Consider the following 15,002-nt stretch of genomic DNA (forward strand, 5'->3'; position numbering starts at 1 on the left):
AGAAAGCTAGGGCTTGTAATATAAAACTGTGCATTCTGATTTTTTTTTACCATGATTTTTTTGTAAATAAATGCAGATGTTGCAATGGCACATAATAGGACAGAACCTGGATCTTTGCTGTGCTGCATTCTGCTAACATATGTGAGTAATTCAAATAAACTTGCAAGTATCAACCTGCTTGGCGTGATAACAATTATCAAGAAGGAAGTAAAATTTGATATGCCAGTGTGTAATTAACAGACATCATTTAGACTACCCATACACTTGTATGGGTATCAAATAAACATTCTTGGCAGAAAAATGAAAAGGTTAGTTGGTAAGGTATAACCTAATGCAATATCATGCATAGCAGAAGACTTGCCCATGGGATTGTCGACAAACTAAAATATACTTCCTTTTTCATTATAAATAAAAGACGTCACAAAGTCAGTAGGGATATTTGTTTTCATCAGACCAAAAGCTCAGATGATACAGCTTAACTTGTTCGTTGATTGATGTACTGTTATTGATAGTTCAGTTTTAACTGAGCTGATGCCTTCAATACGTTTATATTTATTCTGCATACAATATTTGTAGAAAAAATTAATTTTGTGTGCACTTATTTGAAGGAATTCCTTTAAAATTGAGTCATTCTTTTGCGTGGACTTTTGAAGACTGAAGCCTGTAGCTGCAAACCTCTCTGAAATTAATTGTAATTATTGTAGACAGTGCAAATACATGAACATTGGTCAGTGTATTAAATTACAGTAATAGAAAATTTGCAATTGAATGTGATGCCATTAGACACTAACTAAATGTAATGAACAAGAAGTCTTTTGTGACTGTACATAGCTTTGTGCCGATCAAGGAACTTGATCATCATGGATTGGTTTGATGCTAAACACAATCTTCATGCTTATATTTCAGGAGGTATGTGAGTTTCTTTCATTTCAAGCTTGTGCATTTTATATGCAAATTTAACATGCTCATACTGTAGCTATAGATTGATACGGTAAATCATGACATAAATCATTACTGAGCTGTACAGATACAGTAAATAAAATAATATTAATGACATACAGCAAATAACTTGTAAGAATTGCTTCATATTTTGAAAACAATGTATATTTCATATATTTTTTGCACATTAGTTTCTTGCAAAATTTGATTCTCAAGAATATTATGCTTGTTTAGCTTAAGTTTTATGTAGAATATTTTCCAGCAAGGGTGAAAGGATATATATATATATATATATATATATATATATATATATATATATATATATATATATATATATATATTTACTGTATTGAGTGAATAATGGACACATTTCAGAAGAGTGGGCAAAAATACTAGTCTTTCATCCTTGAGATGAAATACACTTGTTATTCACTGAGAAGAACTGGATTTCTTTTTATTGTATGTTCAAACATGTTGCCTATCTTTGGATTGAAGTAGCCAATTTATAATAGCAGATGTAGAACAGATTGAAGTAGCCGATTTATAACAGCAGATGTAGAACAGATTGAAGTAGCCGATTTATAATAGCAGATGTAGAACAGATTGAAGTAGCCAATTTATAACAGCAGATGTAGAAGAGACTGAAGTAGCCGATTTATAATAGCTTATGTAGAACAGATTGAAGTAGCCGATTTATAACAGCAGATGTAGAACAGATTGAAGTAGCCGATTTATAACAGCAGATGTAGAACAGATTGAAGTAGCCGATTTATAACAGCAGATGTAGAACAGATTGAAGTAGCCGATTTATAACAGCAGATGTAGAACAGATTGAAGTAGCCCATTTATAACAGCAGATGTAGAACAGATTGAAGTAGCCGATTTATAACAGCAGATGTAGAACAGATTGAAGTAGCCTGATTCTTTGTTACAGTACATTAGTCATATTTAGCTGTTAAGTTCTGCAGTTTTTATGGACATTTGCACAGAAAATAGAGTAGTAATAGCATTCCCTTTCCTAAGTTAAGATCAGATTAGCATACACACACATGTACTTAAAAGAAAATAAAGAATTGAGCATGAAGTTCATTGTTTGATTTAGTACTGGTTTCTCTTCTGTGACAGGTAGTCATGTTTCTTCTCTAATAAGTGGTTGACAAAATTAACAGACCATATTCTTTGCTTATAATCACTGTCTGTGGAATACAGTTTTGGAGTGAAAACACAGTTGGTAATTAACTCCAGTCAGTTATCCAAACTATTTTTCTGGACGAGTCAGTTATTTCACTGACTGGCATTAAATAAGTTAAAAGACACCTCTTTTGCCTTTTTGTACACATAATGTTTATCTGGCAGATACCCACGATAATTATTTTTTTGGCAGATTTACAGTAATTTTGACTATAATTTATTCACATTCAAGTACTGGTAAGATTAAAATTCATGTTAACACTATTCTGAATTCTGGTTCATTATCTTTTTAAGTTACGTTTGATATATTTATGAATATTTCTGAGAGATTTGACATAATAATCTGAGAGCAGCTAGATTTGAGCAAATTCTGTGAAATCTGATTTTGTATGACATCATTCATATGCATTAATTCAAAATGCAGGTTTTAAAAGATTAGTGGGGTGGGTGGGTCTCAGATTTGGCTAATGTGGGCATGTGAGAAAGCTTGCCAGTAGCTTCTCGTGGGTTGGTGGTTCTCTCCGGGGTTTTCCCAGGTTCTTCCTCCACCATTTATACTGGCTGCCATGTATAGCCTATCTTGTGCTGAAAATGCCATTAAATGCTACAACAACAACAATAAAACATCACCAGGTAAGGGGGCAGATTTACATTTCTTTAGTTAAACTTACCACCAGGTAAGATGGCAGATTTACAGCAAAAGAAATGTTTTGTTCTGTGACAAATTTAACTTGGGGAGTTAGATTGTGAGATGGACCAAAATTATGTGGAATTTTATATCACACAGAGATATCAAAGGTATGCCTATATGAGAGGCAAAATGCTAGTGTTTGATACACTAACCCACTAATTTTAGTGTAAGTAATAGTTTAGAATTAGTATGTTTCTGATTGCAAAAAATCATAGTGACTTATCAGAGAATTTATAAGTATGGTGTGAAAATTTAAAAAAAAGGGTAAGAGATGATGAAGTGAAGCAGATTGAAGTTGTACATATTAGAAAAATAAATTTTAAACAAATAATAGGTGATGTGGATTTTTGCCAGAGCACTTGACCAACCCAAATCCATATGTGATGAGATAACCCTCTGTGCCCAACTTATTATACAGGAGATACTTACCATGCTTGGTCTATACCATATATACTTACTTATAAGAGGAGTCACACAATATGCCAGCAGATCTAGGTCTGTGCAGTTTATTAAGAATAATAAATAGAAGAAACTTCACAGACCTTGATCAGCAGGTGTATTATGCTTTGGCAGATCAGGATCTTTGTTGTTTGCAGTTTGACTTGACTGAGAACGTATATACAGTTCCCATATGAAATTTTCCAGGCGGACTTAAGGCAGATTTCAGATGGGTCTTTTAAGCGCTTTCTGCCTAAACCATAATTGCTCATAGCAAGGGAGCCTTAGGCAAATTTCAGGTGGATTCAGGGTGGAAGTTAGGCAAAATGTGCGGATTAGTTGTTCTAATATTCTTCTTGAATAAAAGCAATCTGCCTAAGATTTCCACCTGAAATCTTGTACAAAATTTTCCAGGCGGACTTAGGCAGATTTCAGATGGGTTTCTTAAGCATTTTCTGCCTAACCATAAACTTAAAGAAGCTTAGGTGAATTTCAAGTGGACTTTATATGGATTTCTGTGGAATTTTAGGTGAAATATGCAGATTAGTTGTCCTAAGATTTGACAAAGAAACATGACAAGGAAAGATGTGGAAAGAAGTTATTGTTCCCAAAATGAACAATAAAATTACAGCTATCAGATAAAGGAAATATAAATGTTGCTGAAAGTCATTCAAATTGTACAAGAAACAAAAAATAAATTTTATTATATCTTATTGACATTTTTTATTGAAATGTCAGTGATATTACAATAGAAAATATTGCTATATTTTGAGAATTTTTGGCAAATTTCAATCACAAATTCTCACTATTTCAGAAACTTTGGTGAAATCTCCAAAAATACCATAATTTTGGTGAAAAAAGGACATTTGAGTGAATGTCACAAAATTTTCACTGTGATTTCACTTAAGTTTCACTCACATTTTCTCTATGGTATAATTTTTTGGTAGAGCATTTTTTTACAGGAAGCAAAATAACTAATTTTTTTTAGAGTAAACATCAGATCAAGTCCAAAATCCACCTTGCACCAAAATTTCTAAGTCCAAAGATTCATCCGTGCGTGTAGTTCTTTTGATAAAGTTCAAAATTATGCCTACCATTTCTGCTTGAATTAGTCAAAGTCCAAAATCCGTCTTAAAGTAGGAAAATGAACTGGACAATCAGAACTTTTTTTTCCATCTAACAGTTATCTTTGATTAGGAATATGAGAAATTTGTCTTTTTTTTAGGCAGAATACACCCTGAATCCACCTAAAATCCAGGTGGAATCTGCCTAAAAATTTGTACAGGTAGGTAGATTGTGAAAGTGTTTCACTTTATACTGCATCACACCTGTGAACAATATTGTGATGTACCACATGAATAGTATTACTTGGAGAAACTAACTCTTTACATCAGTGTGAGTTTGCTGTTTAATTGATGTCACTAATTACATACGAATAAGGTGAAGATACAAACAGCAGAATCAAAAGTACATGTGTATCTTATTGGATATTATAAAGGCAGCGTGAAATTTACACATGCAGCAAACTACACAATTTTCAAGAATGACCACTTTAACTCTGGATGTTTATTTAAGAATTTATTTTGCTGTATTTTTCAGGAATATTTGCTTACCTGAATTACCTGGTTCCTGCAAAGAGGAGGGAAATTCTGGAAATCTTGATTAATGGCTTGAAGAGGTTAGAGTACAGAGGTTATGACTCTGCTGGTAAGTGTACACACAGTGTAACTTTCTCACCATTAGTTAAACTCCCTGATTGAGGCAAAAAATTTTAACCAAAAGTGTCAGAAAGGCAGTGTAAATAAACTATAGCACTCCAAAGTCAGAATCACAAGTCACGATTCCTAATCTCTCTGACACCAATAAAAAAAAAAATGTATATATATATATATATATATATATATATATATATATATATATATATATATATATATAAAACTGTTTCCAATTTAAGCTCTTTGTCAGGGGAAGCAACAATTTGCATCCATAAAGCAAACACTACATACAAACCAGAGCAGTTCTTGACTCCTACCTGTTTGAATGATGAGAAATTATACAAACAAGAGATAGGTCATGGGTTTGATCCTTGGCTGAGTCATACCAAAGATTTACAAAAGTGTTACTAACAGCTGCCTCACATGGCGCTCAGCATTAAGAGGTTAGTGTTAGGACTGGTCGGCCTGGTGTCAGGACTGGGTGGGACATCATGCTACATACCTGCAGCATGATGCCTCAGTGCTAGACATCACTATAAACTGCCACACTGCAGACATCGTAGCGATATGACCGAAAAGTTGTTAAAAGCTATGTTAAAAGTCCAAAACACACACACAAACACACACGCACAAACAAGAGATATAAAGGAGAAGAAATTAAGAAGGCAAAAAAATTTGGAAAAAATGGTCTTAAAATTGGTAAACTGCATGTCTGTTTTTTTCCTGCCAACAGCTCAACAGTGTTCAATAACTTTCAAGAAATTAAAGAAGGGAATCTTGTGACTATCGCACACAGAAATAAAGTTTTTTTACCTAATTTCAGACTGGGGACAAGGGATGAAATCCATGCATGTTGAAAAATCAGCAGCAGCTACAAAATTTACAATAGAAATTATATTGGGGTAAATTATACACAGAGGTACTAAAGGAAATATGTCAAGACAGTGGGATAATGGGCTATAATAATAATAATAATAATAATGATAAGACATAATTGTTGTGGACTATTTACTTTGGTAAATATGATCACAAGAAATGATAAGCTGATGCCTGGCTGTAGTTTTGATTACATTTTAAAGATTAGACTCTTATTTAGGCTGAACTCCCCATGAATTTTGAATTGTAGCATCCAGTATCATTCCTTATGTGTGTATTCTATACTTGTCCACCCCAGGTTAGATTCATATGGTAGTTTCTCAGTGGATTTGACTGAATGCTGAGCTGAGTTGCAGTGGTTGGCAAGTTTCTTGTTGATTTTCTTGTGAATGAGGTACTTGTGGTTATTCGTACATTGTTTTCTGAAATCAATCATTTTGCCAGAATATTGAGAGGCACATATCATGCATGTTAGAAGATAGATTACAGTTGTGGTTCAGCATCCAGACTTCTCATTGATAGAGAAGCTAACTTCAGAACAATTTGTTCTTGGGCGTGCTTTTGTAAATTATCCAGTAGGAAACAATTTTTTTTGCAGCAGTATGTGTCTGAATATGTGGTCCTCTGTGAAGTTTCCTTGGGATCTATCAGATGGTCATTCAATTTTTTGTCTGTGGTATATAATCATAAGAAACTTTTTAAAATATGCCCATCAGATGTTTGGAGGATTCAGTCTCGTACCAATGCTTCCAAATGATCTGTTGTAAGTTTTGGCTATCAGAGTGGAAAGTAACCATAAATGGAACACTTTTATTGGGTTTATATTTCAGAAGGGCTCTTCTTCTGACAAGTCTAATTATGTTTATAGCTTCCTTAATATAACTCCTTCTGTATCACCTCCTTCTAAGGTGCCCCTTGAGCTCATGGAGCCACTTTTCAGAGGTAGCCAGATTAGAGCATTTGTGTTTGGTCTGAATGCAAATTCCATAAGGAAGATTTTGTTAATTACATGCTGTGGGTGGCAGCTGTCCAGGAGTAGATACTGGTAAGAGTAAGTTGTTTAGAATACAGGTCAGTTTCTATGTTTCCCTCAAGAAGGTATATTGACTATCCAAGAAGATGTTGAATTTGTCTTATGACAATGATGTTAGTTTAATTGTAGGAGGGAAGTTTTTGGCAAATGTAAAAAATATTTTATACCGATCATTTTTTTCCTTTTCTGCTATCAGTGAATCAGCATCATCTTAGAGAATTCTATTGGGTGTGTCATTGAGGATCTTTTTATAGACTCTTCCCATTCAAATATTGTGTTATTTTACTGCCCTTAACAGTTCCATTAACTTGTAGGAAGTGTTGACTATTGAATACAAAATTGTTAAACTTGAGAACATGTGTTAAAAATTTGATCCAATTGTAGGAGGGAAGAACCAGGTCAACTATACCATGCTTCCTTTTAGGCAGTGATAACTTTATTATGTGGGATGTATAAGGGACAGACATCCAAGGTGATGAGAATAGTGTTACCTATATAATGAAAGGTTTTCCTTAGAAATCTTGGGTTCATCTTTATATTGGTGACAACTTGGATGAGTTCATTGATCTCACCCATCATAAGAGACATATTTAGATCATACTACCATGTTGCCATGAAATTACAATGCAATGAAGCAAACTGTGATTCCAGTCTTTTATATTTAAGATTTGCACATCTGCCTGGTAATCCACCTTAAATTCAGGAGTCCAGTAAAGCATTTTTATATAAAAAAACTATAAGCACTATTTAATTATGTATTTTAGTCATGAATTTTTTTTACTTTGTGAAATATTTCTGTGGATGTTCTTTTGCTTTTGTCCTTTGTCCTCCATTTGTCCATTAGCACAAGTTTGCTATCACTGCTTGATCTAGGCTGTTTGGGAGATTGCCATGAAACTTATCACACATTCATTCCAGGATCTAGTTGGACCTAAATGTGAATTATGCCACTTGGACACTTGTCACCACTGTGGTCATTTTGAAAATCTTTTTAATAGCAACACAGGGGTTTACTTAAAGACTTCATATAATGCTTATATGTGCCCTATTTCCAGACAGTGCTTGTGGGTGGGGTGTTGAGACTGAAAAGTGTGTTTTGAGGAGGGGGCGGCAGTGCATACATCCCCAAAGAGTGTTTTGAGGAGGTGGCGGCAGTGCACACATCTCCAAAGAGTGATATATTCTAATTGAGAATAAGCAGTCTTTCCTATAAACCTTTTAAAAATGACTGGAAATTAAAATCAGAATAAAAGAATATTAACTAATCTCTTTTTTTAAAAGTATTTAATATACTTACAAACCCCACAAAGGTAATTTTTTTAAAATTAAAATATTATTTTGCTATCTGAAAACATGGGGTAAAGATGGTGTATGTATTCAGCATTCATTAATGTCTAGATTTTTCAGAAATCCCAGTCCACAGTAACAGAGAATAAATTAAACTCATGTGACATGAATTATGTTAGCTTTACTCTCCAAAGAATCACTTTCATTTATGAAGTATGGTACTCCTGGAATTGTAAACCTATAAATAATCTTCACCTTGTAGTTTCATCTCTTATCATTATATACTTGTACAAGTAACTGTAAAATTCACACAGGTAAATGAGTGAACACACCATTTCATCCTATCTTTATGATCTCCATTTTGAAAAAGTTCTTTTGTTTTTATCACCTTTTGTTTACCTTCATTAATATTGTGTCAACATGACATGATGTCAGTAATCATAAACTTATTCACCTTACCTTTTTTATTTTTTTGTATGTGCTGATTTTCATGACTAATTTATTGTCCAAGGTTACATTTTATGCTGGCTAGAAAGTGTATCAAAGTAAAAGGAATATAATCCAGCTTTTTTATGAAATAAAACATACCTGTATTGCAAATATTTAAATAACATTCACTATGTTGAATAGAATAAGTATGATCACAGTATTTTAGCTTTTTCCCTTCTATTCATGTTCCAGGTGTGGCATTTGAAGGCAGTGATGGGGATGATGAGAAATGCTCACTAAAAATTGTCAGGAAGACTGGAAAAGTTTCCTTTCTTCAGGAAGAGGTTTTCAGTGGTAAGCTTTGAAATGTAAACTGTTATGTAACATTATTTCTTTTCTTGCTTGGTAACTCATTTCTATCATTAGGTTTGGTCGATAACAGGGAAGACTTAAAATGGTTGTGGTGGACATTAGTCAGTATTGCAAATGAAGCTGCAGTGTTGTCCATTTGTAAGTCATAATGACTGTATTTCTCTGCTGCATACACTTTTATCTTTTCAGCATGTGACTCCTACAGGAAAATAATAAAAATTGCTGTGCAGTCTTAACCTTAAGAACAATTAGCAGACTTTAGGAAACAGCAACTTTTCCCAACAAATTACAGCTTATCCAGCCATTTTGTCATGTTTTCACCAAGTTTTGTCATGCAAATGATTTTAAAAAATCAGGAAGACAAATAATTTACAGAATATTTGTTGTTGTTTTTCATTTACCAGTCTTATTCATTGTTATTTAATAACATAATCAGCATTTGATAAATCTTTTCAGAGGCAAGTGGCATAAACTTCAACAGGGAGTACAAAATTCATGCGGGCATTGCCCACACCCGCTGGGCAACCCATGGTGAACCCAGTCCAGTAAACAGCCATCCACAGAGATCAGGCCCTGATAACGGTAAGATTTGTCCTTCTTTATATCCAGAGTTAGTCTTTTCTTTCTTTAGCTGATAAGATTTCCATTGTTAGATAAAATATCTGTTGATGCAGTCTTTAATTTGAACAGATTTTTAATCATCTTGAAAGTATTCATTTCAATTTAATGTTGAAGAAATACTTTAGTGAAGGTTACAAAATGAACGTCATTTTCATTCCTATTGATAAGTTAAATATATTTTATCAAAAACTGATTCAGTGTGAAATCCATAACTCACAGCTGCTACATACCATGGGTGAACATATTTTTGCTGTATTTTGTCCATACATTTATCCTATATCATATTGCATAAGATCCACCTTTTTTTAAATAACTGATAGGATTGATAAAAATCAAATTCAGCCTGTCAGTATCACAAACACATTTCTCCCAACTTAAGTAAAAGGTCTGATGCAATAAATAGGCATATTTCATCATTGCTAATAATAATAATAATATGTAACCAGTTGTAATATTAAGTAAGCATTATAAATTTTGTGTCTAACAAACAAGTTTTTACTTAGTGAAATTGTTATGTGAACATGTATTTTGATAGATTGTTATATATATTTATGATGCAGCATTATTTTAATATTTCACAAAATGTCAAAGAATTTATCTGAATAAATGGGAGGGGTAAAGTAGTGCTTGTGACTCAGAAGACTAAATATAACTCGTCTTGTCATGGAATGGACTTGTATTATCATCAGTTGTAATGGACTTGTCTCAACATTTGCAATGGGCATATCTAATCATTGATTATAATGGACTTGTCATCAGTTATAATGGACTCGTATCATCCTCAGTTATAACTGACTTGTCTCATTTTTAATGACATGTCTAATCATCTATTGTGATGGACTTGTCTTGCCATCAGTTATAATGGACTTGTCCCATCATTAGTTGTAATGAACATGTCTTGTAATTAGATTATATGAACATCTCTTAGAAACTTACTGAATATGTATGTGTGTGTGTGTGTATGTATGTATATATATATATATATATATATATATATATATATATATATATATATATATATATATATCCATTAATAAAACTTGCCACAATTCAGACAGCAAAGACACACATCTGCCATTGCAAGAGATAAAATAGAATCCTTCATATGTAGTGGTGTAGGATAGGAAAATTCCACCCAAGATCAGATGCTGGGTAAATTCTAATCTGCATTTACACATGACAGATCTGCATAAATTAACCATTGAAGAAAAATACTAACTCACAACCATTTCAATTCTGTTATGCTTGCAGCTGGTGATAATTTTCACTGCTCCAATGGATTAGTTACAGCTGGGTTTTAGAGATCCATTGGCAAAATCACTAATTGTGGGATAGCGGATTAGTGTTTATTTCAAGCCCTGAAACACTTTGTACAATATTACACATGATTAAAGATACCAGTTCAACATATAAGCAAAGACACACATGCCTACTGTACACAGGTACACAAGTATAAACCTAAACAGTTTAATGCAACTATCATTTTCTGTCTTATCAGTGCAGAATGTACCTGCATGTGAAACTGTACAGTTTGTTTTACTTATAATTGACAGATCTGGGTACATGCTGATTAATGAATACACTGTGTAATGACAGACTTGGGTAAATACTGATCAGTGAACACACTGTGTGTTGCATGATCTCAGTAAATGTTGATCTGCCAGCACACTGATATGACAGATCTGGGTAAATTCTCATCTGCATTTGCTGATTGGTTGGCATGTTATGTGATGACAGATCTGGCTAAAGCTTTTTACAATCGAGTACTTGCTTTACATAGATAAACTTGGTGTGACAGTGTAATTGTAAAAGATTATCTTGTAAGAATATGTTCACAGGCAACAGCTGTATACAACAATCATAGATCAAGTAAACACTCCTTTTTCTCTATGGTGAAATACAAGCCATCCCGTTGATTTGTACAGCATGGCTATCAATAAATTGTCACAAAGTACATTGATTTTTTGGGGTATGATAAGTAGTTATAGATCTTTGGCCTGAAAAAGATTTGTTAGAGGAGTATTTATTAAATAATAAAATATAAAATAATTCTGTTTATTTGGCTTGTAGTTCATCCATAACTTGGACCATTGTTTTCACTATATGATGCAATGGTTTTCTTCACACATACACAAACATATACATGCACACAGAAGCCAGTGAACTCACACTAAAGCATTGTCATCCAGAACATGAACCACAAATTCCAGAAGACGTCTAGAAAAATTTAAATGATCAAGAATATTAAATGAAAGGATTCAAACTATTACATAACTGTTGCATAACAAACTGATGTACAGTATTTTCAGGTTACTATATTCCAAATATAAGCTGCATTCATTCAAATTGAAGGTTTATATACCTTGAAACCTGACTTAAGGGGACACTCTTACAAAGGTCACCTGCTTACAAAGGACAGTATTTATTCAAGAGCTCATTATTAACATTTATGGAAAGGACACTTGTCCATAAAGGACAAAAAATTTCATGGTTCCTTCAGTTTCCTTAATAAACAGATTTCACAGTATACCCTGATGATTATGTTTAATTTTAAAATTTTCTGTTTTCAGCATTTTTGGTTGTTCACAATGGTATTATTACCAATTACAAGGACATAAAATCCTTCTTGGTAAGTAACCTGAATATCAATCTTTCTCTCTTTTGCAGACACTGGCTCTATTTTTATATCTTTCTTTCTGTTTATACACCTTTCCCTTAGTGAACTTCCAGTAGAGTCCGAAACATAAACTAATACACAAGTGAAGCCGTAAGGCAGCAAGGTAGTATAGGCAATGTAGCAGATGGAGTAAATGGAGGTGGGGAGTTAGCAACTGGTGTAGTTATTTATCCCCTGATTAGATGGTGCTATAGGAAACAGGTCCATGCAGTTAGTATTGATTCTAACATCCTTTCCCATTGTGTTTTGAAGAAAAGAAATACCATTTTCATTTCATAAATTTTCCTTGAATTGGAAGCAAAAGTTTTTCCAAACATTATCTTTAGTACATTTGATTTTTGCAGTGATCAATAATACTTCTTCATGTTGCATTCACTTTACAACTTTCTTCATCTGATATTGTAGAGATAACAATTTTGTCTCAGCTGGATTTTTGTTTCTGAACAGAAATTTCATAGTTTATTGTGATTGGAGTTTCCACTGGCTTTCTTAATTCTTGCAGCTATATTGACAAAAAAATCTTTAAATATATTAGCTATTTCATCATCCTTGACAATTATCAGGCCATCCTGAGAATTTGGATCTCAGTGACATTGTGGAATGTTTACCTGCATCTGGTTTGTTAAAAACTTTCCACATAGAATTTTTACTGCAATTAATGTTTAAAGTTGATTGATAGTAATTCTTCTTTGCCCCATTGATCATCAGTTTGGCTGCTTTATTTCTTCGTATTTTGTAATGTGCTTGCTGAACAACAGGTTTGAAATAATCATGGATTTTCATGGCGTCTAGAATAACAAGAGTTAACCAACTCGGGCTGGAAATCCTTTACAATCTCCATTTTTTAAAGGTACATTTATATCTACCACATGCTTAAAAAAAAGCTGGCTCAGTATATCAAGAGCTTCATCCACATCATCAAACGTAGATAACTATTCTTCAAGGAACATTTTATGAGATCTACGAGATATTTGTTTTCATCTTGATGCTTAAGTTACCTATACTGCATGTTATGGATTGAGCTTTGGATTGTTTTGAGCCAGATTTTCTGGTTAGGAAAAAATGAAAGTGATCGCATAGACCTATCCCAGGAATATATATTTTTGTCACATTTTCTTCCATTTTTGTATAGATATATTCTATTAGAGTTTTCTAGTGGTCAGTTTCTCATGTTGGTTTGTCCACTAATTGGGTTAGACCATATGAAATATTAAATTCAACCAATTTGTGTTAATTTGATTATTCATAAGATCTCTTTTGAAGTCACCTAAAATGTACATGTCTGTTTTGGCCATCAATCACTTTATCTAGTTGCTTTCCAAAATGTTCATTCCATTGACTTTAGCATGAGGGGATGTTGATATGATACTGTGTCCAACGCAGAAACGACACAAATCATTATCTCTATTCCTAAAATACTTGCTTGATTGAAACAGTGGTGTTGCTTATACCACAATGACCTTCTTGAAAATCCTGGTAGTCAAATCAACATAGGTTTTCACCAGAAGACTTCTTATGATGTTTGGTTGGCCTAAAATGAAATGATTGCAGTCTCACCTCTATTATGCTTCCATGGTGGACGTCTTGAAAATTTTGTTGTTGGTACTTTTCCTGAACAGACTGTCACATCGATGTGGGGTTTAGAAAGCCATACCGAATCAAACATGGGATCAAGTCAATGGTCATTGCTTGCATTTCTGTGTTTCATTGACCTTGTGAACATCTTGACTGGGCTTTGTATTTGGTTGAATTGCAATGAACAGTTTGATATTCAACACTCTGTTATTTATTTTAAGTTCAAAGGTCACAAGTCTTTTTGGTTTCTAGTTGTATTGGTTTGTGAGCATGTTAACACAAACAAGTGTTAATATATATTTATTTCAATTCCAGATTGTAGACAGATATAATTAGCAACTTGAATGATGACCCTTAAAACATACTGTTGTTTTCTTCATAAATATTGTTGTGATGTATTTTAGATGTAATAAAATTGAACATGTAATTTTGATGGTCAGATCAGTTGAATGGTTTTCTGTCCATATGTCATTGAAAGTCAATGGCCATAACAAAAAATGTATATCCTGCACTTACAGGCTTGTCTTGTGAATGTGCCAACTCATCCATAAAATAAAATATTTTTATTACCAAATTTGGTTTTGTTGGTCTCATAACCCTTATATGAAGTGAGAAATAACAATCCGATACAAAACACAAAATTATCCTCTAGGTTATTTTATAAATGCGTACATAAATGTTTTGAGGACCAAGTCACCAGATTTGCCCAGGAAATTGTATTCATTGTGTGGACACAAGATTTACCCAGGAAACTGTATTCATTGTGTGATTTTAAAAAGAGCTTTGACTGATCCTCCACCCAGATGTTACGGTCATGGTGGTATCTTCCTGTATTGTAAACAGCTGGAGACCATTTATCCTTTAAAGGGAAACTCCTGGCTGAAGGTTAATACATATTTGAAGGTTAATACATATTTGATCAATAAAGATACTTTTACAGCTGTAAATTTGGAGTATATTGTAGGAGAAATCAGCAAGAGAGAGACCATATGTATATACATACTAGTACAGCAAGTGCGAGATACAAGATACAAAGACCAATTGAATTTTCGTTTACTGTCTTTACTCACTTATAAGTCAAGCCAAACTGCAAGCAACGAAGATCCTGATCTGCCATAGCATAATGTGACAGCAGATCAGGGTTGTTTGTTCTACTGA

General features: G+C 33.3%; 1 protein-coding gene across 9 annotated transcripts in view; it reads left to right on the plus strand.

Moving 5' to 3' along the window:
- Positions 1 to 15,002, plus strand: part of LOC149805811 (glutamine--fructose-6-phosphate aminotransferase [isomerizing] 2-like) — a 108,412-nt gene that overhangs the window by 22,760 nt on the left and 70,650 nt on the right. For 5 of the 9 annotated variants that reach the window (XR_016419795.1, XM_089950512.1, XM_089950518.1 and 2 more), the window contains exons 1-5: positions 497 to 909; positions 4,859 to 4,966; positions 8,852 to 8,953; positions 9,428 to 9,553; positions 12,163 to 12,221. Coding sequence is in view for 8 of the 9 variants with exons in the window: in XM_089950512.1 (XP_089806638.1) it covers positions 861 to 909; positions 4,859 to 4,966; positions 8,852 to 8,953; positions 9,428 to 9,553; positions 12,163 to 12,221 (444 nt within the window). In the remaining variant the exon portion in view is untranslated. Of the gene's footprint in view, positions 1 to 490; positions 910 to 4,858; positions 4,967 to 8,851; positions 8,954 to 9,427; positions 9,554 to 12,162; positions 12,222 to 15,002 lie in introns of those variants that run through there. The other 4 variants (XM_089950513.1, XM_089950515.1, XM_089950514.1 and 1 more) reach the window with 3 other exon arrangements.

This window comes from Sinohyriopsis cumingii, chromosome 2 (genome assembly GCF_028554795.1).
Source record: "Sinohyriopsis cumingii isolate HCF-2022 chromosome 2, ASM2855479v2, whole genome shotgun sequence".
NCBI lineage: Eukaryota > Metazoa > Mollusca > Bivalvia > Unionida > Unionidae > Sinohyriopsis > Sinohyriopsis cumingii.